The sequence below is a fragment of the Podarcis vaucheri genome (genome assembly GCF_965113315.1).
Source record: "Podarcis vaucheri genome assembly, chromosome: 8".
NCBI classification, from domain to species: Eukaryota; Metazoa; Chordata; class Lepidosauria; order Squamata; family Lacertidae; genus Podarcis; species Podarcis vaucheri.
This window is the reverse complement of record NC_138766.1, coordinates 80,825,959-80,852,894: the sequence shown is the minus strand read 5'-3', so window position 1 is coordinate 80,852,894 and position 26,936 is coordinate 80,825,959. Positions and strand designations below refer to the sequence as shown.

General features: G+C 41.2%; 1 protein-coding gene across 2 annotated transcripts; it reads left to right on the top strand.

Moving 5' to 3' along the window:
• The first annotated feature begins 744 nt into the window (after positions 1-744).
• Positions 745-24,639, top strand: TMEM65 (transmembrane protein 65). Of its 2 annotated transcripts, XM_082235895.1 has the most exons (8): positions 745-1,602; positions 7,793-7,873; positions 17,117-17,161; positions 17,821-17,888; positions 18,202-18,256; positions 20,651-20,693; positions 21,321-21,426; positions 22,049-24,639. In XM_082235895.1, exons 1-8 carry the CDS (start codon positions 1,215-1,217, stop codon positions 22,145-22,147), a joined length of 885 nt encoding a protein of 294 aa, XP_082092021.1. In that variant the 5' UTR covers positions 745-1,214; the 3' UTR covers positions 22,148-24,639. The 2 variants fall into 2 exon arrangements, with proteins under 2 accessions (XP_082092021.1, XP_082092022.1); XM_082235896.1 differs by lacking the exon at positions 7,793-7,873 and having other exon boundaries at positions 750-1,602.
• Positions 24,640-26,936: the final 2,297 nt, after the last annotated feature.

Below are 26,936 nucleotides of genomic sequence, written 5' to 3'. Positions count from 1 at the left end.
GGGTGGCTCCTGCGGACCAATCATACTGATGCATTGTTCTCGGACCAATCAGACTGCTGCACTCTAAATCCTATTGTTCTAGGACCAATCAGACTGCTGCCTTTTGGATCCTATTCAACTCAGTACATAACAGATGTGACCTACTTTTGAAATTCGTTATTTCTTTAGGCAGGATTCCACTCTGGACATGCTCAGGGGCAATCCCCTCTTCTTCCTCCAGCATGATGCAGAAGGCTGACCCTCGGCAGCCATAATTCATCCTAACCGATTCTGGGATCGAGCCCTTGCTTTATAAAAAAAACAGCAGTCTGTGAAACACTCATCCAAAAAGAGGCACGAGAAAGAGAAGTGGGGAATTTGACTCCAACTCCCATCAGCCCCGGCCACAGTGGCCGAAAGCCCGGGGCTGATGGGAGCTATAGTCCATCCACATCTTGCACGAAGGGCAGGAAGGTGATCTGTTGAGGGTGGGGAGAGGCGGAGCCCCTGCCAGACCCTGTCCCTTTGATTGGTTACCGAGACCAGTTTTAGCCGCCGTATTGGTGGAGAGGGAGCGGCGGGGGTCTGTCAAGGGGCGTGGCGCGGCACGCCAGTCTTGTCACTCAGACTCCACAACGTTCGTTAATCGGCGGGCAGGAGGGAGCGAGGGGGGAACGCCTCCTCGCTCTTCCCATAGGCTGGACGGAGGTGTGGGCGGGGACGGAGCGAGAGAAAAAACATGGGGAGCGCCGCCTCCTCGCTCTTCCCACAGGACGGACGTAGTCGGGAGGACGAGAAGGCGGTCCATTCAACCGAGCCGACAGGCGCCTGCGCAGAACCGCCCTGCCTCATTCTCTCCTCACGCACAGACGCGCGCGCACGGTCTACTTTGCAGCGCTGCCGCTGCTGCGCTTCTTTGCCCCCCCCCCGACCCCTTTTACCTCAGCGCCGCCTGACCAGTCTCTGAGGCGAGCCGTGGAAGCCCGCCCCGCTCTGGGAGGAGGAGGGAAAGATGCCCGGAGCCTCCTCGAGGCGGCGCAGGGAGCTGCCGCCGCCGCTGTGACTCGAACCCCTTCTTCCCAAGCCAGCGAAGGGAGCGGCCGCGAGAAAGAGAGAAAGCGTCTCCCATGAGCAGCGCCTCCCCCTCGCCAGGGCAGCGCCGCCCTTCGCCTCCCCAGCGCCGGTAGCGAGAGAGAGAGAGCGGGCGGGCCCCGCTCCGAAGCGGTCGGCGAGGCATGCCGTCGACGTGGCTGAGCTGCCGCCTGGCGCTGCGCTTGGGCTCCGGGTGGCCCGGCGGCTCCTCGCCCTCCGCGCTGCTTTCCCGCCTCAGCCTCCGGGCTCCGCAGCCGAGGGGCCTCCGCTGCTGCTGCTGCTGCCGCTGCCTCCTGCCCCTGCCGGGCCAGCGCCGCTGCCTCAGCACCTTCCGAGGAAGGACGGTGGCTCCCGCCGCCCCGGCCTCGGCGGGCTCCCCCCGGTCTCTGGGCACGCACCCGAAGAAGGAGCCCATCGAGGCTCTCAACACGGCGCAAGGGGCGCGGGACTTCATCTACAGCCTCCACTCCACCGAGAGGAGCTGCCTGCTGAGGGAGCTGCACCGCTTCGAGTCCATCGCTATCGCGCAAGGTAAGCAAAAAGGGACCGCCGGGGAAAAAGGGCTCCTGTAAAAGGTGCTGCTTCTGCCCGACGCGGGATTCGAACCCACGACCCTGATAGATCCCGGGGGTCTCGCGCTCCGCCGAGCGAGCTTGGCTGGGCTTTGCTGCTTTGCGCGACTTTCCCGCCCCAGGCAAGCATTCGGAATGGAGAGCGAGAAGAAGAGCCAGGAGGAAGAAGCAGCAGCAGCAGCAGCAGCGAAACTTTCCTACTTGGCGCATCGACCGAGGACCTCGTTGCCCCCGTTTCTCCCCTTCCGTATCTATAGCGCGCTTACCCGGAGTTCAGCGAGGCTCAACTCCCAAGTAAAGCCTTGCCCGCCGCTTAAAGAATGCAGCCGGCGCTTGGCGTGAACTTGGGCAGCGGCCGCCGTTCTCCACCCGGCTTCGTCGTGCGATAATATCGCCCTGGAATGCACAAGATACAAGGATAATGCCCCCGAGCACATTCAGAGTGGCTTTCCTGGGATGCTGTGTAGCCATAACCAGACACTGTAACTGGGGGGTTAAGGGGGAGGGTGTGGCTGTCAAGCAGGTTTGAGGCCTGGGTCTGGTATTGCTTTTGTGTGGAACGGGACAGGGATTCAGATGCTCTAGAAATAAATTGTTGAGGCTCCGGCTGTGTGCTTGAAATGAATTCTGACTTGCACGGGGAAAGTGCTTCTCTTTAGTTCATGGACCCACCCATCTGACTTCAGGAGGCAGAGCTTCCAAGTTCACAAACATGTTGTTTAGGGAGCGTGGATTGAGCCTCCAGGCCTAGGCATGGAAACACTGAAGGCATGCATTAACCTGATATAGGGGAAAAAGGATTCACCCTATGTTGGTTTCCTAGCCCATGGCTAGTTGTGTGCAGGTGTGGCTTTTAGCTTGTCATTACAAACGTTGCTTTCCCAGCATTTGGCAAGGTGTGCAGAAAGCTGAATTGCACATGTGATAGCAGTTGTACAGGGGTGACTTCTTACATACTGGATGATCACATACATGATCTCTCTTGCCACATTTAGGGTTGTGCAAGTGAATTTTTGATTCTTTAATCTCTGTTACATTCCAGTGTTTTGAATCGGTTGTGTCCAATACTTTGGGTCCCATTTGTGGATTGTTGCCAAGAAGATAGTCATGGTGCATTCTTGACATTGGTGTTCCTGTGGGTATACTGTAATCCAAATTCTGCTATCCCATTTTCCTGCAGTGTGTGCCCGGTACTGTCCAGACTGAAGCAGGAAACAGAGCATGGTAGCTTGGATGCCTGGGAATACTATTATGATAAATTTAAGATGTGAATATTTTATAAACGGGGCAGTTTAAAAAAAACCTCTTATATGAAAAGGGAATCAATGAGAGCATACTCTACTGTCTACAGCAGTAGAGAAAAAAGCACAAACATTGATTTGATTGGAGGGCACATGACAAACTAAACTGTTTCATAGTTCTGAGACTGCATGTAGATGGCAGCTTGTTTCACAACACTGAAATGGAAGTACTAAAATTGGAGATATATCTGACCTGAGTGGTACTAACTAGCACTGGGATGGTTTGGAGCTAAAATTGCAGATTTGGAGAACATACCTCTTTTGCTAGCCTTAGTTTCTCTGTGCTAATTGCTTCTAGTGACAGTCTCTGTGAGGGTTTCAGGTGACAGCTGCACTGATTCAGCACATCTTGTCAATGTAAAACTTTTCTAACTGCTTTGAATGCTGATGTATGGAGACTAAAGTATGGATATTGAACAACCCATTGCTTTTGTATATTAATAAAAGAAACAGAAGCAGTGGAATAGGAATAACAGAATATACTTGATTGAGGATCCATCTTCTTTTAGTTAAGATTTTGGAAAAACTAGAGATTTTGCTAAAAGAAGATATTGTACTTCTCAACTTCAGCCTACACCATAGTATATGTATTTTATTTGCTTATCTAGCATAATACCGTATTTTTCTGTCTTTAAGATGCCCCCATGTATAAGATACCCCCTATTTTGGGGGACTCAGATTTAAGAAAATGGGGGGAGATGGCCCAGAGTATAAGATGCCCCCTAATTTTTGATATTATTTTTTAGGGGGAAAACCTACTCTTATACATGGGAAAATACGGTGTTTTATTTGTCTATATAGCATCATCAATGTATGCAGTACAGAGGTTGAGATGTGAAGTCATGGGAAAAGCTGGATTTTTCCTTGTTTATTTTTTTATTTAAATTTCCTAGCTTTTTTCACAGGACTTCACATCTCCGCAGAGGACAGGTTCTTATCTAGGGGGCTTACAATCTATAATTCAACACTGAAAGGCAATAGAAGGTGATGGAAGTGCAACGAGGGTTAAACAGGATTTGTTTAGCCAAACTGAAGAGCCACAGAATAGTTGAAGTTGAAGATGCCCTGAAATTTACTGGGCAGGTTTACATAAAAAATAAATCATGGTTCACATGTAACTGTGGTGTGTTCTTTACCTTTACTGTAGTATTGTTTTATGGTAGCATCTTATACCTCCAGCATATTGGTTGGCATGTTTTCTTTGAAATCATGAATATTCCAGCATGTATTCTGTCACATTGAGCTGGTACATCAATTAGCTTGTTTTGGAACATTGCTTAATATAAAAGGCTTGTATCATAGTGTGAATAATGTCCATTCAGCTTTTTCCATAGTGAATAAGAGCAGCTGTTATGAGTTCCAAAGTGCATGCATGTGACAGCATCAGGTGGAAATGGCTTTAAAGATCATGTAAGGTTATCTTTCACATTGATTTTTCATCTATTTTTCAGTTATATAGCAGGCTCCCAGCTGATAGTCTCCTAGATGAAAGGCTGAAGTGACTGGAGAATTGCAACCTTTAAAGTAGAAAAAAGAGCAAATGCTAAATTTAAAGTTCTTCAAGTGTTATAGGTTACTAGCAGCAAGCTTTCTTGGGTAAGGTTTGAGGTTACAATTTAGAAACTAGCTTGCATTTGACTCTGGGCCATGACTTTGGTAAATATGCCCTTGAAAAGGACACTTGGCTGGCCCATAGTTAGGTACTCACAATCTGTTGCATTGGTATTGTTTAGCCTCCGATATATGTTTAATCTTAACCTTATATATAAAAATATAAATCAAAGCTTTAATATTGAGTCTTATAACTCTCAAATAGTTACTTCCTATATTTGTAACTTCAGTTCTGAAACAATCAGAATTTTCCTATATTTTTCAAAATTCTAATTTCAAAATTCTTTCCTGCTTAAATCTTCCAAAAAATAAAAATAATTCTGATTTGAGTGTTGCAATGCAGGCTTATGTGGTGCCTACACCACTTCACTCCAGCCTTTGTTTTGCAGAGCTGTAATTAAGGGACGCAGGTGGCGCTGTGGGTTAAACCACAGAGCCTAGGACTTGCCAATCAGAAGGTCGGCGGTTTGAATCCCCACAACGGGATTCTGCATTGTTTTATTTGCTGTTTTAATGTGTTGTAAACCACTGAGATTTTTTTATTTAAAATATAAAGTGATATTGATATTCCACTGGGGGGACTGTGACCTAGGTTTAAGCTGCCCTTTGGTGATTAGCTTATATTTGAGTTTCTAATACAGTCATACCTCGTGTTGCGTCCGCTTCATGTTGCGTCTTTTCACGTTACATCCCATGGCAACCTGGAAATACCGGAATGGGTTACTTCCTGGTTTCACTGCTCACGCATGTGCAGAAGCGCCAGATCGCACTGTGCGCCTGTGCAGATGCAGCACTTGGTGTTCCGGGCATTTCACGTTACGGACGGGTCTCTGGAACGGATCCTGTCCATAACACGAGGTACCACTGTACTGCTGCAGTCTTCTGTGACATCTTAGTAGCCCATCTAACTTCAGGGAGTGGGGGCTGGGAGGTATGCATTTGCCTTAGGAGTTGTCTTTCCCTTTAAAAAGTTACTGTGACTCTCTGGTAGATGGTTCTTATGAGCTAAATGTTCTTTGCTCTTATTTAGTGCTGCATTCATATCTCTCTGACCATATTTGCATGGTGAGATCAAAGTAGAATTTTTAATTACTGCTGGCCAGCATCTGTAAAACTATACAACTGTTTCTATACAAACATTAATTTTATCTCAAAATGACTAAAGGGTAGCGAAATAGCATTGGTTAAAAGGTCACATGAACTAAAGATTTCTAATTTAGATTAGCTCAGATGACTTAAGTAACACTTGTTCTGGCATGAAAAATTGGAGCAGTTACACAGCTTTCATAAAGTTGTGCTATTTTGGGGAATGACATGATGACAATGACTCAGAACTAGATTGGATCACAGAACTAACAAACCTGTTTTTTGTAATAGTGCATTGTCTTCTGTTTTGGCAATAGTATCTCTTTCAAGACTATGTATAATTATTTGTTATTAAAGAGTTACAGAAGTTGCCTTTTTATTGTGAGATCAGTCATGCAGGATTAACAGGAGGTGCTTAAATGCTAAATACAATGCCACTATATACCTGATACTATGACTTTTAATATTTAATTTGAGAGACTATTGTTCACACTCTTTATTCAGATTCATAAAATTCAACACACTCTGCACAGACTCCAGAATGATGCAAGGTGAAACATTTCAAATGCTTTATTTTTCTATGGAAAATATTATATTTCATAAATTCATTAGAAACAATGAATGGATGTCAGATGCAAAGAAATATTAGGCTAGTGTGACCGTTTCAACGTTTTAGCTTTGTTTTTCTAAATACTAAGGATGCTAAATTAGATCACTCCCTAGGGTATCAGAAAATAGTCTGCTACAACACGCTAATTTCCAGTAAATATTCCCATTTAAAATATTCTGGAAAACCAGTATCCCTGAGTATCCCATGCATAGATCTTCAAAGTATAGAGCTACCAAAAATTTACCTCCCTTGGTAGCCAGTAATTATCTGTGATGGCCTTAGACCCCTTCCATCTCTGGTAGTTTGTTTATTTTCCTGTTGTATCAGCCATGTACAACTTGCAGTGCAGATGATTGTGAGTAGAAAGGAGGAAAGGGGCAAAGAAATGCTAAAAATAGGTTTATAAATAGCAGCTGTATTGCTCACCTGTGGTAAAAATGACCTCTAGGTTCTCTGAAACCCAAGTATCTAATGAATAAAATTTAAAGATGCTGGCCAAGTAACTTGTAGATTTGGGCAGGAGCAGTTAATTGATGTGCATGGAGGAAAGTAGACAATTCTTCACTCAAAGGAGCAGTAAGAAGGCAAGCACATAGCTGTGGTCTTGCAAGAGTCGTTCTGCAAGCATCTGTACCAATATGAGAAGCAGTAGCTATCGATACTTCTGTCATATTTTCTTGATTTATCCTGACTCAAATTATTTTTTTCTGGTTGCACTTGCCCAAATTTATAAATAATCTCATAAGGATTTGACAAGTCTATGTAAACCTAGCAGAGTTTATTTCTTATGTGCAAGATTGGGAAACAGGAAAACATGCCATACTACTTCAATTTCTTCAGGAATGAGGTAAACCTATCCATTTCACACAAATGTATGTGATAGACCTTGATGGTTTGAAATTCAAAGCAACAGGTTGGTGTGCCTAATTGTTTCCTTGCTCCAATTGTTATACACCACAAGCTGTTCTCCCACCCCGGTGGTGTTCCGTGTGTGTGTGTGCAAATACTCTTATAATAATAATAATAATAAATTTTATTTATATTCCGCCCTCCCCAGCCGAAGCCGGGCTCAGGGCGGCTAACAACAATAAAATAGTGCAACATTCTAAAAAGTAGTATAAAGCACACCATATAATGTTGGATCAGATTATACCACAATATAGGCATGTGTTGAATCTGCTGCGGAGCAACAAAAAAAGAAAACCAGCATAAACTGGACAGAATGTTGTTGGTGCCTAATTAAACTGAATGTTTCACCTTGCACATTGGGTCACACTTGGAGTAGATGCACTGAAATCATTGGGCTTTAAGTCCATTGTTTTCAGTGGGCAAGTATGACTAAAATTAGATCTCGGCCATTAAATATACCAGTGGCATAGCAGAAAAATAAGCTAAATATTAGACTTGCTTCTGAGCAAGCATACATAGGATTATGCTGCACAGTTTGTAGTTGGAGTAAGTTCTGAAAACACGGATTCATGAATATTAAAGGCTTTTAACATTGAAATGTAACTTTATTTCTTACGTTTGAAAAACTTTAGCTTCCAGATTTCCTAAACCACTGGTACCACTTGAGATGCCATTGAAGCAAATAGTACCACCTGAACCAACTAGTACTTGGGGTATAGTAAACTTCTCTACTTGCTACATAAACGTGCATGGTCTAAATAGGTGCTAGGTGAACCATGGTTTTGATATGATGCAAAATAGATGCTGCTGTTTCATTAAATCTACTTACATAAACATGCTATTTTGTTTGTTTTGTGTAACCTGGAATGTTTAACAGAAATGGCTATGGTTGTTTCCATTTGCATTAGCATATGACTATAATGAGTTTCAGGGGTTGCCATTTTGGGGGGGACCATTGGACATATTTCTATTTTTGAGAGAGCATTGTTGGTGTCAATCACAAAATGATTGTTGTGTCTCAACACACCATAGTTGGGTGAACTTAAGAGTCCTGCTGAATCAAACCAAATATAGATCCTGTGTTCTATTTCTCATAGTGGCCAATTAGTTATCTCAATCAGAGAGCAGCTATTCTGTGGCTTGTTCCTTGAACTCACTCATCCTGTCTCCGAATTCAAAAATTCCATTTAGCCATCATGACTCATAGCCATGAAAGGCAAATTCACGGTGAGAGGTTCTGAAGTCTTTTACCTTATACCTATCACCACATCTTGTGGCAGCGCGTTCCATAGTTTAGTGATGAATTGTATGAAAAGTACTTTTAACTGTTCCAAACCTTCTGCCAACTAATTTCTTTGGATAGCTCAAATTCTAATATTATGCTTGAAGGAGAAAAGCCTTTCTCTTATGAGAATGAGGGAGTATCTTGGATATACAGGAATCAGAATTTTAAACCATATTCCAAGTGTGGTTGTGCTATAAAGAATTAGCACAGTGTACCGTAGTTTAATCATTGTGCTTTGAATAAATCTCCGACTTCCTCATTCTCATACTTGTTCTGCTTAGTTAGGTACTTCATTGTTTGGTATTGGATCCAAACCAGCAATCTATGGCTATGCAAAAATCCAAGCCATAATTGGATATAATAGCAAACTGGTTTGCCACATACACAGGATGAGGAATGTGCAAGGCCAAGACTCAGCCATAGTTCAGTATTTTACTTCTGAACAGTGGCTAAATGTCATTTTTTAAAAAAAGCATTTCTCCTTGTCATGGTATATGAGTCATGAGGAGTATGTGATTCATTTCCCTATTTTTAGGGGGTAAAATGGTCAAAAATTTTCATGTCTTATAAGTACTTCTACAGTACTACTTCTACTACCACCTATGTGCAGACTGAATAAGTGACATCTAGAATTGGAAAGATGGTCTTAGTTTCAAAATCATTAATGTAGGCAGTATTGTTTCATACATAAATTTTTATTAGGGTTTATAAAGACAAATACAAAGACTATTATCAATTTATTTATTTTTGTCTAGACTGAAACATTAATCTAGAGGCAAAAAAGAGAAAAACAAGAGGAAAAAGAGAAAGGGAGGGAGGGATAGAGAAAAAGGAACAGAAAAAAAATGAGAGAAAAGAAGGAATAGAAAAAGAATTGAAAGAGACAAGAGAAAAAGGTAGGCAATATTGTTTGGTGAATCTATGAGAAAATACACAATTTTAGCAGAGGTGTTTCCTAAGGATTGTGTTCTAATTATTTTGTTTGTCAAGTTAAACTTTGTATTTAATTCTCTTCTTGACATTTGACTTTTTAAAAAATAACTATTGTTTTCCATAAAGGAAAACAATAAGGAACAATACATTCTATAGCATAGTAGCATAACACTACAAAATCAAACATCGTTACAAGAGCAGAGTAAAATTGTGAAACCATGATCTGAAGTGATCTGTGCAACAAGAGATATACATGTGATATAGGCACATACCCCTTTATATGTAGAATTTGAAAATCAAACAAGCAGCCACAAATGCTTTAGTAAAGCATTGGACCATAGCAGATGGTGTGAGACTGGAGGGATGGAAGAACCTTTTGCTGGGTTAATGGGAACCAGGATAACATTTGGATTTAATTCCTCTTACATTTCTGTTGCATTCCATAACTTGCTCAAGCACAGCTAAGTTTTAGAATCTATTCCACCAACTTTTTAAGGTAAAATGGGAGTGAAAGTGTCAGTGCTGTGCTAGTTCTAACTGGGCTATTGCTAGTAACTCTGTCATCCTATCTGTATACATTGCATTCTCCAGTGTGCGAGGGAGGATGGAGAGCAACACTAGATCCAGAGAAATTACCGTATTTTTCGCCCCATAAGACGCACTTTTTCCCCTCCAAAAATGAAGGGGAAATCGGGGTGCGTCTTATGGGGCGAATGCCTGCAAGCCTCGCGCGCCCGGCAGGAGGTCCTACCGGGTGCGCGAGGCTTGGGGCGGCAGCCTGTCGCCTGAAGCACGGGGAGCCCTCGGGAGGGCTCCCCCAGTGTCTGCAAGCCTTGCGCACCCAGCGGGACCTCCTGCCGGGTGCGGGAGGCTTGGGGCGGCAGTGGACTGCTTGCCGGCATGCAGAAGCTTGGGGCGCGCTGAGCTCAGCGCGCCCCAAGCTTCTAGGTGCGCGCAAGCAGTCCGCTGCCGCCCCAAGCCTCGCGCACCCAGCGGGACCTCCTGCCGGGTGCGGGAGGCTTGGGGCAGCAGCGGACTGCTTGCCGGCATGCAGAAGCTTGGGGCGCGCTGAGCTCAGCACGCCCCAAGCTTCTAGGTGCGCGCAAGCAGTCCGCTGCCGCCCCAAGCCTCGCGCACCCAGCGGGACCTGCTGACGGGTGCGGGAGGCTTGGGGCGGCAGCGGACTGCTTGCTGGCATGCAGAAGCTTGGGGCGCGCTGAGCTCAGCACGCCCCAAGCTTCTAGGTGCGCGCAAGCAGTCCGCTGCCGCCCCAAGCCTCGCGCACCCAGCGGGACCTGCTGACGGGTGCGGGAGGCTTGGGGCGGCAGTGGACTGCTTGCCGGCACGCAGAAGCTTGGGGCGCGCTGACCTCAGCTTGCCCCAAGCTTCTGGATTAGCGCAGGGGTCCGCTAGCCCTGGGAGAGGCGCCCGGCTCTCCCACGCTAGCGGAGACCTTGCTGGCACGCAGAAGCTTGGGGCGCGCTGACCTCAGCTTGCCCCAAGCTTCTGGATTAGCGCAGGGGTCCGCTAGCCCTGGGAGAGGCGCCCGGCTCTCCCACGCTAGCAGAGACCTTGCCGGCACGCAGAAGCTTGGGGCGCGCTGAGCTCCGCACGCCCCAAGCTCCTGGTGTAGCGCAGCGCACCTGGGGGGGAAATAAATTTTTTTCCCTTTATTCCCCCCCCTAAAATCTAGGTGCGTCTTATGGGCCGGTGCATCTTATGGGGCGAAAAATACGGTATTTGCTGTGATATTTGAATAATTTAACAGACGTTCAGAGCAAATATCTGTTGTATCTGATTTGTTTTGTCAGACCTTAGTTTTAATACAGAGCTATCTCTTGTGTGTGGGCTTTTAGCTGTCTAAATCCTGCTGAGATGCTTGACAAATACGTTGTAATCTCTGTAGGATCCTGCTATGCAAGTTGTATACTCTTGGCATCTAAGTCTATCAATTATGTTGGCAGACATGGCTTTTCTTTTAATCAGGTTCATTTATACTTTCATCAGTTTTTTAGTTGTTTGTAAATTAATGTGTTGCTTAATCTGACACTGCCCTCCCCCCCTCCGCGCCCCTGTTTTGAGTTCAGACAAGTATTTCCAGTTTCATATTGTGAATAGCACTCTTAGAATATTTGTAATTAAGTCTGTTTTTTTAAGTTCAGACTAAATACGATTCTTGAAAGGATAGTTTTGAACTCTGAAATGAAAGAACCAAAACACTGGTTATTGGCTTCTCATTAGTAGAGAAGAACTGTATTTGTAGCTACAATTCTATGATCCTATGCACCAGATTGTTAATAATCTAGTGTCAAAAACAGTCCAGTCTGTACCAGTTTAATCATGCAGTGGAAACATTGACTGTGATTGAGGAGAACAAAGAGCAGTTTAAGGACCAGGGTTCTTGAAGGACTGTACATAAAAATCTTGAGTGGAACGCATGTACCATCTGAGGTGAAGTGAGTGGCAGTCAAAGAGGGAGCTGCCTTGATTGTGGCACCCCAGTTGCAGAATGCTTATTGTCCTTTTAGTGACCCTTTCCAAAACTTTCCTGATCCTGCTGACTGTTTTATGCCACTTTTATGATTTTGCGTCTTTTAGCTTGCTTTTTGTATTTACATCTTATTATTTTTGTAAATCACCCTGGGAATATGATTAAAAGGGTGGTATAAAAATATTTAGAAACAATTTTTAAGCTGGCAAGATAGCTTGGTTATTGGTGTAGATGAAGTATAACCTGAATTTGTGGTCTCAATTTTAAGTTAGATAAAACTGGTATGAACTTGGTAAGTTCATAATGCACTACTTGTGATGCTAAATTTCCAGCATATTGCTGAAGCACTCATTATGGAAACTTACATGTTGCTCACAAAATTTCATTGGAAAAGAAACAACTGGTTTTTGCAGTACCAGAGCAACCTATTCTAGTCTGTTTATAACCTGGTAAAAGCCCAGCAGAAATTTCGAGAGCTCCTTTTGAACTGTTCAGATCAGTTTATTTCCCACCTGAACATTCAACATCCTTAGGTAAGATTATGGGAACAGCGTGCTATCTTTTTCTCCAGTTTAAAAGATGAAAGGGGAGCAGTCTTTCAAATTCTGATGTGCAGTTCTCGCATGAATGGGATGCCTTTCATATTGGTGTGGTGGTAGAACACTAAGAAGATACAATGCTAACAGTTGGTAGAGGTAGACATCAAAGGATCCAAATTCTGTTTTATAGGCCTCCCAAGTGTGTGTATGTAGACTAGGAGCTATCCTTTGCTCACAAATTTGAAGTGAATCTTAAGCCTTTTTTCAAAGCTTTTTCTTCCTTTAGGAAAATAGAGCAGTTTGTTTCAAAATGGAACAAAATATGATTTCAATTGACACTAAATATGATTTGATTTGACAGGCTGAAAAACAGCTGTTCATCAGTCTTGACTGGTATTCTGTGCCATAAATCGTCTGATAGACCTTTTTCTTCTTGATTAAGCCATTTCCCCCGTTTTCAACTCGAAATGTTACACCTCTTAGTACCGTCATGTGCCTATCTGAAACAAAGGCATCTCTAAGCTTTTATGGTGAACACTTGTGGAAGTTTTCAGAATTACAAGTGCAAGAATTTCATCCTGTGATTACCAAATTATTCTGTATACTCCTGCTGTCACTGTGGGTTGTCAAAATTATTGAGCTTTGAGAAAAATGAAATCTATCTAGATTTATCACTGCAAGATCAGTGTGAGTGAATTATTGGGACCTTTTGTGGGGAAGCAGGGGTGAAGAAAAGGAGGGTTACAGCATCTTTGCACTGCTGATATGTGATACAGTGTGGTTGTGTTGGCACGGAGAGAAGTGGGAGCAGGCTGGCTCTTCAGAGCCAACCCGCTACTGCCTGGCCCCTGGGGAGGTGAGGCCAATGAGCAGTTTCTATTGGGCAGGATTCATAGTACAAAATGGGACACCAGAGACAGAGGTAATTGCCTACTCTGCCCTATGAGTTATATACTGGGATGAACTGCTTTTGAGTTTCTACAGATCATCAGGGTTCCTAACAGCCGAATTTCAAATTAGAAAGGAAGAACCCTGTTGCTATTGTAGGGTTAGCAATTAGAAACTTTCTGATTTTACTGCAAATCATTCAGTGAACGTTTGGTAAACCCCACTATGCCTTCTTACTTACCATGTTCTTGGGTGCAAGTCTTTGCCCTGAATAAATTGAGCATGCTCCCAACGTAGCCAGCTGTCCTGTAGCAAAAAGAAATTCTTGGAAAAGTCATTAGTATTGGGCAAGTTGTTTTTGGGATGCGGGTGGCGCTGTGGGTTAAACCACAGAGCCTAGGACTTGCCTAGGTCAGAAGGTCAGCGGTTTGAATCCCCGCGACGGGATGAGCTCCTGTTGCTCGGTCCCTGCTCCTGTCAACCTAGCAGTTCGAAAGCACGTCAAAGTGCAAGTAGATAAGTAGGTACCGCTCCGGCGGGGAAGGTAAATGGCATTTCTGTGTGCTGCTCTGGTTCGCCAGAAGCGGCTTAGTCATGCTGGCCACATGAGCCAGAAGCTGTACGCCGGCTTTCTCGGCCAATAAAGTGAGATGAGCGCCACAACCCCAGAGTCGGCCACAACTGGACCTAATGGTCAGGGGTACCTTTACATTTACCTAAGTTGTTTTTAGGGAAGCTTGTCTGCTGTTACCAGTCGTCTTATTGAAGATCCTCTGATTAGTGTGTAGGTAACCATTCCCTTAAAACAATTTGAAAACCATTGTACTATGTGATTGTACATCTTAGAGGATACCAAAAGGATGACATTGCTAGACTATATATTTCCCATTCTTGAGGAATTAATTTCATGAAAAGATATTTTTCCTCATGCAGCCGTTATTTATTTTATTTTTATTGAGAAAACAGCAACTATGAACTGCTTAATTGAAAAAAAAATCTAAGCTGTGTCCATAAAGTAATATGAAATAATAGTACATGGATAGTCAGCAACATCTTGAAAACAAAGCAAGTATATATGACTAACTTACATGTCTTTGTAGGCATGCTAGAAAAAGTTTTATTATAGTGGGCCTGCAGTTTGGGGGTTACTTTTGGCAGGAAAAAATGGTACCTGGTAAGGAGTTAAATCGATACATTTGTATGAAGCACAATACTAAGAAAAGAGGAAGAGGTTTCTTGTTTCTAAAAATATCAGTGGGGAAAAGCATGTGTTTGAGAATCAATAGATGTTTACTCGATATGGACTGTTTATGTTAACTCCTATAGTGAAACCTAGAAATGAGACTCCCACTGGGCAAACTTTTAAGTAGTTCTCATGCTGTATTTGTAATATTTCAGTTGCTTAAATAAAGTTTAAATTAACTTGATCTGGTTTCTGTGCATCTTATCCACCAGTCCAGTTTTCTTCTAGCACATAGTGCCATTTGCTTTTATGGGCTCTTCAATAAAGCTCCTTTTTGACAGACCCAGGGATATATTTTGTTCAGTATGGGGTAATTAAATCTCTCACTGTCCTGATAGTATCTTGGCAAGTGATTTGCTGGCTTTGCCTTGACAGGCAGGTGGAGATATTCTGTGTTCTGAACTGATGGATCTGAGGCACAGAAACTAACTTCAGGTAAGATGATCCTTCAGTCTGTATACGTAGGATACACTTGCTTAGAGCCAGTTGTCTTTCCAGTGTCTTTGTTTATGAAATAAAGCATACACCCCTTCATAGTTTATTCTTTTGGACTATAAAACAGTTGTATCCTGCCCTTCCTCCATGGGGCTCAGAGGCTCAGGTGGGGTCCTCACAGCAACCCAGCTGCTTTAGGCTGAGACACAGTGACTGGTCCCATGGCATCTGGTAAATTTCCCCCCACTAAACATCAACACACTTTATTAACTACACTACACCGAATGTACTGTGTACAGCTATGCACACAATGTGATTTAACCTACTTGTACCATTAATCATGTGGTTGTTTTCATAAATTTTTTTTGCAAAACACTAACTGTTGTTGCTATAAGAACTGTTAACCCAATTCCTGCTTTTGGATTACCGGTAGATGTTTTCTGTTTTGTTTAGGCTGCAATTTTCTTCCTTACTGAAGGCTTAATTTTTTTTCTTTACTAACACCCCAGCAGTAGGATATCATTTATATGACCCCCTCAGTCTGATTTCACTTTAATCCAATGTATTTTGAATTGCAGAGTGTTGCTTAAAAATCAGTAAATGTTAGTGTAACGTTCTTCCTGTGGCAGGAAATTGGGTTCATGCCACTAACCAGTGTTGGAGATTTCTTCTTGTCAGCAATATAACATCTTTTTGTGGTATTGGGTAGTGTTCAAATCTTCAGATAACCGATTTTATCAAGATCACTTAAGGGTAGTAAGTGGTCTCTATGAAAATATACATTTTAGCCACTTCTTGTTTATGGTAGGGTGCTTAAGAGAGTTAAAGGCCATGGGGTAACTTAAATTGTGAGATTTATTTAAAAAGTATTTATCATTTCCATTTTTACAGTTGAAACAATAACAATAATCCAGATGTAAAACACAATTATTTTCATTTTACCTTCTCCCTTTCATGGTTCATTTTATTATTATTATTTTCTGCTACATATTCTATTTCCCCCCAATATTTAAATATACTTACATCTATTATACCTAAAAGAAAAGCTTCTGGGCTTTTAACAAATGTCTTTTTCAACATTTTTTTCCAGTTTATTATATATCATCTCCCAGTAAGTCTTAACCTTTTTGCATGTCTACCACATATGATAAAAAGTACCTTCTTTTTCTTTACATTTCCAACAGATATCTGATTCAGATTTATACATCTTAGCTAGTTTACTCAGTGTCAGATACCACCTGTAAATCATTTCAAATAAATTTTTCCTTCAATGTGTTAAAATTTAAATCTTTTCCCCCATAGTTTCTCCCATGCACTCATCTTTATATTATGACCTATATCTCTTGCCCAGTGAATTATAGCTGATTTTACCAATTCATCTTTTGTTTCCCATTTTAATAGTGACTTGTACATTTTGGAAATCATTTTGCCCTACTCTCAGTGATCTTTCTTTCAAATTGTGAGCTTTGGGTCATAAGACCTCTCCATTTATCCTGTCTAAACAAATCATTTATTTGATGATACTGCAACCAGTCTTTCACAGCCTCTCCAATGTGTCATGTTTTAAAAGTTTTATTTCTTCTTTTGAAAAGTCCAAAAGGTCTCTGTATGTTGCCTAATATCCTTCCATATTCCTAAATTGTGGGATTTTAATATAGGGGCAACAGCATAATCATGTACCCTATCATATGCTGAGGCTAAATGTTGGATTTTTCAAGATCAATTACGGTACATACAAGCAGGGAGAATTCAATTAGTCAGCAGTTGGGCACCCCTGCACTAGAGACAATGTAATTTGAGTATTTTAGCCAACATTATTCAGCGTTTCAGATGATCAAGCAAATGAATCCACAGTCAATTATTTTGTGAAATGGTGCTTCATTAGAGTGCATAAGAAGTGTATAGTTTGGTTAGCATGCTTTTGTTTAATCAAAGGAGAGCATGGATCTGAAACTCACAGAAGACTGCAGTGAGCTGCCAAGCTGCAGTTTTCTGCGCAGTAGCTTGTGAACGCACCATATATGAAGAAAGCTAAATTTTCTATGAAATGAGGATTTCACACTATGCTGTTCAAAGAGAACAGATGTTCAAATATTTGTGGTTATAATGCTTTTCTTTAATCACATTTTTCTACTTATCTAGAGAAGTTGGAAGTTGCACCACCATCCACTGGACAGCTGAAACATGGTAAATTATGTCTATTTTTGTAGAAGCTTAACTGTGGAGAAAGCCTCTCTAATACTTGGAACATTTCTCTCGAGGCCAGTGCAAGGCATACAGTTGAACACATGAGGGTACATTGGGCTGCTTGAGTCAGAACATTATAGAATTCTAAATCTTGCTTCCCTAAATTATGAGTAACATCATAAATCTGACTATCTTTACAAAAATAATTTTTACTAGTAAGTTTTACCTTTAGCTGTGATGAGAGGAGAGTGTGGTTAGAAGGGACAGAAACGAAATATGACAGAGAGGATGAAGATGTTTCACCCAGATCTTTGCAAATTGTTGATTAATGTTTATTATCATATTTCCCTACCCAACACAACCCTTCCCATATATGACAATTTTCGTGGGGGGGGGGAGGGATGACAACTCCAGATTAACTGGGCCTATAGCAGCTGCATCGATTTTTGTAGTGCACTGTGTATAATGTGCTGGTAGTTGCTGTGTGGTGAGTTATACATAGAAAGAGGCTTCCATATCCCTTTTCTGTGATCTCAAACATCACAGTTCATATGGGAGTTTTTTCAAATTGTAGAAAATGGAGAATTGAACAGTAGTCTGCATGTATGAATTTGCAAGCATTTGAAAGCACTCCTCACACATGTATCTCTTTCTTCTAGTGTTCTTCCACAATGCATTACCTTTTGTAGGGTTTGGATTTTTTGATAATGCAATTATGATTGCTGCGGTAAGTCATGTTGCTCCTTGGTCTCAAGCTTGTTTTGTGCTGGGTTATATTTGATATCCAGTTACCTTGATATGATAACATATGTAACACTAGCTTCAGAAAGACATTATTTTCAGCAATGTTTTAGCATACTGTATTGCTATAATAGATGTAATCTTATGCATGTTGTCTTTTAAAGTTTCCAGGAGAAATGGGTAGCAGAGAGCCTGCTATTCCTAATGTCTTAATTTGGTAAATAAACAACTTCTGTAACCTTGCCTTTGTTAATGAATGTGTAGATTTTAATGAAAGTTTATATTCTCTTTATTTTTAGGGCACACAAATAGAACTGTCCATAGGAATTGTCCTTGGAATTTCTACTATGGCAGGTAAGTAATCTATGCTTGACTGGCTGTCCATGGCAATTTTGCTATAGCTGTCCATTAATCTATGAATATGTCTGTGCATACTAGGTAATTTTTTAAAAACTGCTGATTGATGATTGAACTTTATAGTGCCAGATGGAAATTTGGTTATCAGATAACCTTACAGAAACCCAGTTCTTATGCAGAAACTGCACATTAAAGTTCCATGACTCTTTCTGCCATGATTTTAAAATCCTAAGCAGGCTGCGTATAACCACAAGGAAAGACAGCTGGGGAGAGGCTGCTTAACTCCTCTCCTCCTGTTTGTACTTCTAAATCACATTCCCTGAGCTCCATTTTCACCTGGGATGGTTAGGGGTCCTTATGGGTGAAAAAGCTGTTTGGGAAGGTGATTGGGGCTGGAAAAGATTTGGGGACAAAAGAGTTAAGCCATGGGTAGGCAAACTAAGGCCTGGGGCCGGATTCGGCCCAATCGCCTTCTAAATTCGGCCTGCGGATGGTCCAGGAATCAGCGTGTTTTTACATGAGTAGAATGTGTCCTTTTATTTAAAATGCACCTCTGGGTTATTTGTGGGGCCTGCCTGGTGTTTTTACATAGGAATTCGTTCACCCCCCCCCAAATATAGTCCAGCCCCCCACAAGGTCTGAGGGACAGTGGACCGGCCCACCGCTGAAAAACTTTGCTGACCCCTGAGTTAAGCATTTCCTACAGGCTTAAACAGCTCAAGAGGTTGAATCCACGCAGGAAACAGATCTCACATTTGCCACTTGCATTCCTAGTTTTCTCTTCTTAAATAGTTTTAACTGACACCACGACCATCATCATTACTATTATTATTAGTTTAAAGCCACTTTGAGTGTTTATTGGTATATAAGTTCTATAAATAAATAAGTTCTCACTTTGCAAAATATTCTTTTATTTGCGCTTCCAAACTGTTCCAAGAGAGCAACAAAAAAAAATTGGTTTCTCCATGACACTTGAAACAAAGTGTCTCTGTTTAAGATGAAAGAGTGGCAGCCATATTAAAGTCACAAGTGTGAAGTATTATTGAATAGTCTCCTTTTAAATTTTAGAACTTTTTCATCCAAAATGATCGACTGGCTAATTCTGAACCTGGAGGCAAATATTCATGATAGATTTTAAATTCAATAATACAAGCAGCTTTCTTAGCAAGATTAACATGCTTATAGAAATAGAAGTTGGTTTTGCAGAAGCGTTGAAATTAGGAACATAGGAATCTGCTTTATACTGAATCAGATCCAGCTCAGCATCATCTTCACTGACTGACAGCAGCAGTGCTCTAGAGTTTCAGAAAGGGAGTCTTTCTCTGGAGATGCTGGGGATTGAAACTGTGACCTTCTGTGTACAAGGCAGATGCTCTGTCACTGAGCTATTGCTGTTGTGTGTATGCGAGAAAGTATGTTTTCACATCCCCCTTAGTACTGTAAATGTGCTGCTTGCTGCACCTTTCAGTCTATTCCTTCCCCTGTAGATTGCCAGTGCTCATGTACACATGGATATAGAACTCCCCACTCACCCCAAAAATCTCAAAGTGGTCAAACATACAATTGCATCCTAGATTCTTACTCTTTTTAGAGTGTGATGCATGGAGAAGCTTATAAGAGCATCGGAGAAACATTTTTTTTTGTTCTGCAGAAAGCACTTTCTATTCAAAGTCACACTGATCAATTGATTCTCTGTGCTTGTAGAGAGCTAGCCTGCACTGCTTGGAAGCCTCCATAATCGGCCAAATGATATGCTTCAGAATGTATTGTAAAGGACAACCACCTTTTGGCTCATCCCTGACTTTATTACCCCACAGGTGCAGGGCAGTACACTGTGACATGGCTTGGCCAAAATGGCCTGGTAATGGGGAGGCCTGGCTTATCCAGTTAGGTTCATAGCTTAGAAATTCCCCACTCCTGTATTACCCTGCTCTTGTACCAGCTTTCTTGGTTACCATTTTCTTTCCAACTTCAATTCAAGTTGCTGTTTTTGACCTTTAAAGCCATAAATGGCCTGAAACCAAAATACCAGATTTACCTTCCTCTCTGTGTTACCTGACAATCTCATTCCTCTTCTGAGGCCCTGCTTCCGGTACCCTCATTGTTGGAAATTTCCTGTTTTAATTGTGTAGGTTACCATTCTCAAGCTGTTCTGCTCCTATGGGTTCTTAAAGATTATTGTTTGTATTCTGTACTGATATATATTTGATTGTAAGATCCTTGAATATTTTATAGAAAGGTGCATTATAAAGGGTTTCAAGCAAGCAAATAATATTAGGTATAATTCTGGATTCTGAACCATTAAATGAAATAAAACTGTTGGCATTTGTGTAGTGTATTGTTCTTTTATTAGTAGATGCATTACAATGCTTGTGATTCTTTAATATCTAGCTGCTGCCTTGGGAAATCTTGTCTCGGACTTAGCTGGATTGGGGTAAGTCTTAATTATATTTTATAGGCTGTGATCCAGTATCTTGTTCGTACAGTGGTTAACCAAATGCCAATATTTACTTTACCAACAATAGTTCTGGGGCTGTTTAGTGTAGGCTCCACTACCTTGGAGCTGAATGGCTGGCAGTGGCAGAATAGTGGAACTAAGTCTCAGATTTGTCAGTTCACAACCAACCACCCTCCCCCCACCCCAGTTGCAGTAGAAACAAGAAAGCTTTCCGGAAAAACCATCCCAACAAAAGGGCACAGCATCTGCTACATGCCAGAGTGCCTCTTTAAAAGTCTATCCTTTCTACCCCAAATCTCGCATGGATAACCCATAGGCTTACCTCACCTATACTGCCAAGTTTCAAATCAGTCCTTTAAACTATTTCTCACCCTATAAGCCATAGAACCAACTCCCCCTTGACACAGGGCCACAACTGTTTTATGTATTAGTATTGAAATCGTCCCTCTTAAGCTCTAACAGCTTACCAAAGTGCTGGTTTGGCATATGTTCAGGAGACAGAATTGTTCTCTGCATTTCCACAACCAACAGAAACCGAGCATCCTGTAACTGCTATATTTCATTTTATTGTGCTCAAAATATTTTTGGGTTTTTTCCTCCAAGACTTGCAGGTTATATTGAAGCTATGGCCTCTAGATTGGGCCTCTCCATTCCTGATCTAACGCCCAAACAAGCTGACATGTGGCAAACACGCCTCAGTGCACACGTGGTGAGTCTATGTTGTGTCTGTTTTTTTTATACATACAGTTTTGGTTAGTGAGAGGTTAAACTAACAGCAGACACTGCGTAGTGCCGTAGCACCTTGGATCAGAATTCAAGTCAGCTGGAAAAAGCTAAGTGCTCTCAGAATTTTGAGATCTTAGGGGCATTTGACATGTGGCTTGTTTTGCAGATATAATGACCATAGTAGGCACACTATAGATACAAGTGATAGCTTCCCATTTCTGCATTTATGTGTTTCTGTTAAATCCTTTTATACTTTTTGCCACTCTGGCAACAAGTAGTTTTGGCAAGTACAAGGCAGCTGTAAGGGAAATATGACTAGATGGTCATGAGACTATGAAAAGCTGCAGCTCCAGTATTCCTGAACACTTGAACTTGTGGCGATACAATGTACATGTTACTCAACTCCCTATTATTGTGGGAATAAGCTCTTAAAAATGCACATAGAGGTTCTCAGAATGTAAATTCTGCAGCAAATATTTGGGAACGAGAAGGATAATAGAAATGAGGTTCATTGCTTGTTGCTTCCTGTTCATGTTGTTGTTCCTGAAATCTGGTAACCGTCATAACTAAATTGTGAGTGACCCATTTTTCTTTGTGTTTTATAGGGTAAGGCTATTGGAGTGACCATTGGCTGCCTTTTAGGAATGTTTCCATTGTTCTTCTTGGGAGATGAAGAAGAAAAAAAACTGGAAGAAAAAAATTAACCTTTTTACAATGCTTAAGATCTATATAAACTAATGTACCTCAATTATACAACTATGCTGTCAAAATACTTAGCATTTAGCAGACAGTAACAATGTATAGAATGGGGAACAAAACAGCATGCCATTTTATGGAAACACTAACTTATTGTGGCTTTGTTCTAGTACATCTTTTTATAAGGGTTTTTCCTTTTTAAAATGTAAATTGTTGATGTATGTGTGTGTGTGTGTTTCACTTACACCGGCAGTTGGCGTTTACCATTCTCTCCCCCCCCCCCTTTTGCCTCTATCTTTTATAAGGATTATTACTTTCAGCGCTTGCCATCAATGTACTGTATGGGGTTGGAGTTTGCATATTTACTTAGCGTTTGCAAACGCATGGCACAAGTTCCCTTTGATGCCCATCATTCTCTCCATTCTGGCCTTTCAGTGAAGCTAGGTGACAGATGGCTTTAGGAGGAATCATGTCTGTCTTTTATTCATCTTGGGTCACCAGTTGCACACTGTATGACTGAATAGCAAGACTTGTTTGAATAATGCAAAATTTGAAATAGGGTGTAGATACTTGCTGAATAATGAGGCAATTAGAGTGAAACACTTAAAGGTCAATTGCAGTTTCAAGTGCTTCTCCTCTCTCAGAACTCCATAGACACTGCTTGGAATGCATCCTTGATCTTGTCAAATTGGCATATGAGATCAGGAGAGTCCTGAAAATTGGAATCTTAGTAACTTACATGTAACACAGGCTACAGTTAGGAAATGGGGGTTTGCTCAACAGTTGGAGCTGGAAAAATGTGCAAAACAACAATTAATGATAGTGCTCATCAGCACCAGGAGGCCAGTTGTTTGTGTAAGTGTAGCAACAAAATTTTTGAAAATTGGGCTTCATTTCAGTTGGTGTGTGTATGCTTGCCCTCCTTCCACGCCTTTTAACCTATTTGAATTTCATCCATCAATTCTAGGTGTCTGGGGAACCCTCAACAAGATAAGGGTCTATTGTTTGCTGAATCATGTGTATTTGTAGAGCACTTTGTGCACTTGGTGTGTGCAGGCCGAGAAAAAGCAGTGCATAGTGCACTTTGATAGGGGAAAAGTGGAGTTCAGATGTGTTTAGAATTAGTGCAAAGTAAGATGAAGCCTTGAAAGGATGTAGCTCTTTAAACTGTGTTGCCTTCAGTGAGAAACAGACTTCAGTGTGCCACTTCTGGAAGTCTCCTGCTTCAGGAATTTGAAAGTAATTTTCACTGTCCTTGTTTCTTTGAATACTAACTGGGGCAGAATGTTACTTTAGATGTGTCTTGGAATGCCTTTTAAATGTCTAGACTTGGTCTGGATGTGTGGATCATGTGTGCAAAGTGTAACTTAAATAAATAAACTTGATCACTTTTCATTAATTAGAAGGACATACAGGTTTCTTTCCGTTTTGCCTCACTGGTTCTCTTGTCATACTTAGTGTGCAATTTCCCATGTACCTTTTACTTGTTGGAGTAGAGAATATTAATCTTTGCCATGTTATGAATAATGGATGATAACTTGCACTGAACATCCAACTTCTAAATATACAACCAGCATAAGTAGGAATGAACATGTGGCTGTAGGAAGCTTTTAATGACACTTTGTTTTGAAGTCTTAGTTGTTGCTTTTTTTAAAATAGTTTTTATGGAGACATTATCCTATAAAGTCAAAGCTTGTTTCTAGCTATAAAATGCCATGACTTGCAGCCCTATTACAGAATCCTTGGGAGTTGTCACATGTGAGCTGCCACCGTACCTGGAAGCCCATTGCATTGAAATCAATGGGACTTTCTTCTGAGTAAACATAATAAGGTTTGAATTTGGTAAGACGATTCAGTAGTAGTTGGGTTTGGAATTTGGCCGCATTCCCTCTTGACACTATTGGCACCTAGAGCTATCAACTGAAACTCTGCTATGCCGTGGTCTGATTTGCTCTTGTGCCTTTAGCAGCAGCTTGACAACTTGTACAAAACCAGTAGATGAAGCTTCTCATAGCATGGAAATGCACTGTCATCTACTCTCGCTCTTCAGGTATCTGAAACCCAGGTATCTGAAGGACTGCCAACTTCTGCATGAATCCTCTTAGGTACCGTCTTCCAAGACCCTCTACCTTAGGTGGGGTGAGACACTGGGCAAAGGGCCTCTTTGGTTATGCCTCCTCACTTTTTTGAAATGTCCTCACCAGGAAGCCTGCCTCTCTTGTCTTTTAAACTCCAGTCAAAAACTCTTCTCTCGTATTTTAATTACGTGTTTATAGTTTTAGCTCGCTGCTGTTTGGTATCCTACAATTGTAAGCTGATTTTATGCTTTCATCTTTTTTAGATTTGTTCACTGCCCTGAGAGCATTTGTGCTTAACCATGGGATTAATTGGGTTAAAAAAGAAAAAAAGGTTTGGCAACCCTAGAATAAGCCATATCTACAAACTGATACACAGCAGTATTTTTAAATGCATTTTTGAATTAATTTTAATGTGGTTTTTTTTGGTTCAAAAACTATGAAGAGGTCTGTACTCTTCCTATTCCAAATTTAACGCACATTCTGAGAGAGGAAAGAACTTAAATCAGTCACAAAATCAGGGACTCCTATCTTCTGCTGACCTCTAGCAGTTTAAAACACATATTCTCTCACAACCATGATTTGAATAAAGCATCCCTTAAGTAACTGCTCTACTAATTTACAGAACCTTATAGCTTAATGTATCTGCTGATATACTGATATTCTGAATATAACATCACTTTAAGGATCAAACTAGATTATTGGTAGCAGACCAGTATGTAAGAATCCCAAACATAAAAAGTGATGACGGAGAGAGAGACCTGGAAGGAGAAGCTGTAATCTTTAAACTACCTGCTAGTTGTAGGTGTACATACCCCTCCTCCCCTTCAGTTGTCTTTCCGAATCATGGATTCCCAGATACTCCCCCCCCCCAAGATGGAAATAACAGCTTGGAGACGTTTATTATAGGAGTTCATTCAGCTGTCACCCTAAAATTGATTCTGCTTGGTTTCAAAAGGATCACATATTAGGTGATAAATGCTGAATGTACAGTTTAATAGTTTTGGCTGCATCTTTCTCTGTGTAACTTGCCGGCAAATATAAATTTGTTTATGACTTTCCTCCAACTTGTCTTACTGTACTGGGTATTATGATATTTGGTGACAAAAGATCAAAGCAATAGTCAACAACTGACAGGCTGACTGGAACAACTAAATTCCCTGAATAGAGCACCAGAACAAAAACCTAGCCAAATGTCTGCTGCTGCAATAGTTTGCATTTTTTAAATAAAAAGTTCATTTAGTACTGTTTTTTTGGGTTTTTTTGTTTTGGTTTGTGCATGTAAATTGGGTGCATTTTTGTTGATATATGTATGTCAAACTATTGTACTATGACCAATGTTTTTAACAAGAAAATATGAACTAAATCTTATAAAAATGTGTGTGTGTATTGAGAATTCATTGTTGTCAAACTGGTACTCTGGAACTATGTCAGTTATCTTGGACATGTAAGGTAAGTGACTGATAGAATCGAAATGGTGAAATCAATGCCAAGGGAACATTTTCAAATATGAATGTGGAATTAGATTACAAACTTCGAGTACATCACACACACACACACACCGTTTCTTGTGTGTGGATGCATTCTGCAACATGTCGCTGATGCAATAATGCTGCATTAGTGATGAACTTAAATTGGAATTACCACATTGTTGCTGTCTGGAAGGGCACTCTTCTGCTACACTGCAAGAAAAGTAGGACAACCCATAATTATATATATATGATTTGTGGTATGAAAAATTAGACTTTCAATAAGAAGCTATAGGACAAACACCAGGTGGAAATGAAGCAGTATGCCCTTGCCAAAACTTCTGCAGGTGAAACAGAATTGAAAGTGGTATTGTGTATAACCACCTTTCTGCCATAAGGAGCACAAACCATCACGAATGCAGAATAAAAGTGACATCGAGACGGGGCCCCAGAGTAAACTTAAATGTGACTGGGCATTCAGCCAGCAAGGTAATCTGGCAGCATGGCAGGAAATTCGGCTAGCTTCTTAGTGGCTAATAATGCTTTGGGAGTTCTGCCATTTGCCTCTAATCCTAGCTACCATATTGCAGTCAAATCTTGAATCAAATAATGGAGAATTGGGGTTCAGTTCTGGAAAGTGAGGGTTCAATGAAACAACCTGCCATTTGAAGGTTTTGGTACACTAAAAGATCAGTGGCCACAGCTGTAAGATGAATAATAATTTAGATGCCACAAGTCACTTGTCTCAAATAGAATCACTGTACATGAATGACACTTGCGCACCTGCAGAATTCACAGATGGTGGTGTGGGTGGTTTCTTATTTTTGCTTATGGTAGAAATGGCCTGATTCTCTTCAGCTCAGGAGATGAAATTGTAACTTTTGTACAGTTGAAATGTCCTTTTCCCTCTTAAAAATCTTAATTCCTGCTACTCATTTCTAAAACATTTGTGCTGATTTCTTTAAAATAATACATAATAATAAATTATTGCAATTGGGTCAAAATGTTGATTAATTAGAAGCATCATTTCGCGTTTTGAGCCAGTCTATGAAAGAGCAGTGGGCACTCTTTTCAAAGCCATACTTTTCCTGGGATTATTGAATTCCTGTGCTACAACAGTAATTTAATGGCAAGTTCTTGCTTCTCACTGAAGACAAGGGAACTAAGCATTAGGCATTGCCTTATCATGCCAGGATTCACCTTTTTAATGCAATGAATAGTGCAAGTTTTGGAAGTGAAACTTTGTCTAGAAC

Excerpts from the sequence above, each read along its gene's own strand:
- TMEM65 (XM_082235895.1), top strand. The coding sequence starts at position 1,215 with ATGCCGTCGACGTGGCTGAGCTGCCGCCTGGCGCTGCGCTTGGGCTCC. Across the intron at positions 18,257-20,650 it reads TGGAATTTCTACTATGGCAG|CTGCTGCCTTGGGAAATCTT; the intron begins GTAAGTAATCTA and ends TTTAATATCTAG. Across the intron at positions 21,427-22,048 it reads CACGCCTCAGTGCACACGTG|GGTAAGGCTATTGGAGTGAC; the intron begins GTGAGTCTATGT and ends TGTGTTTTATAG.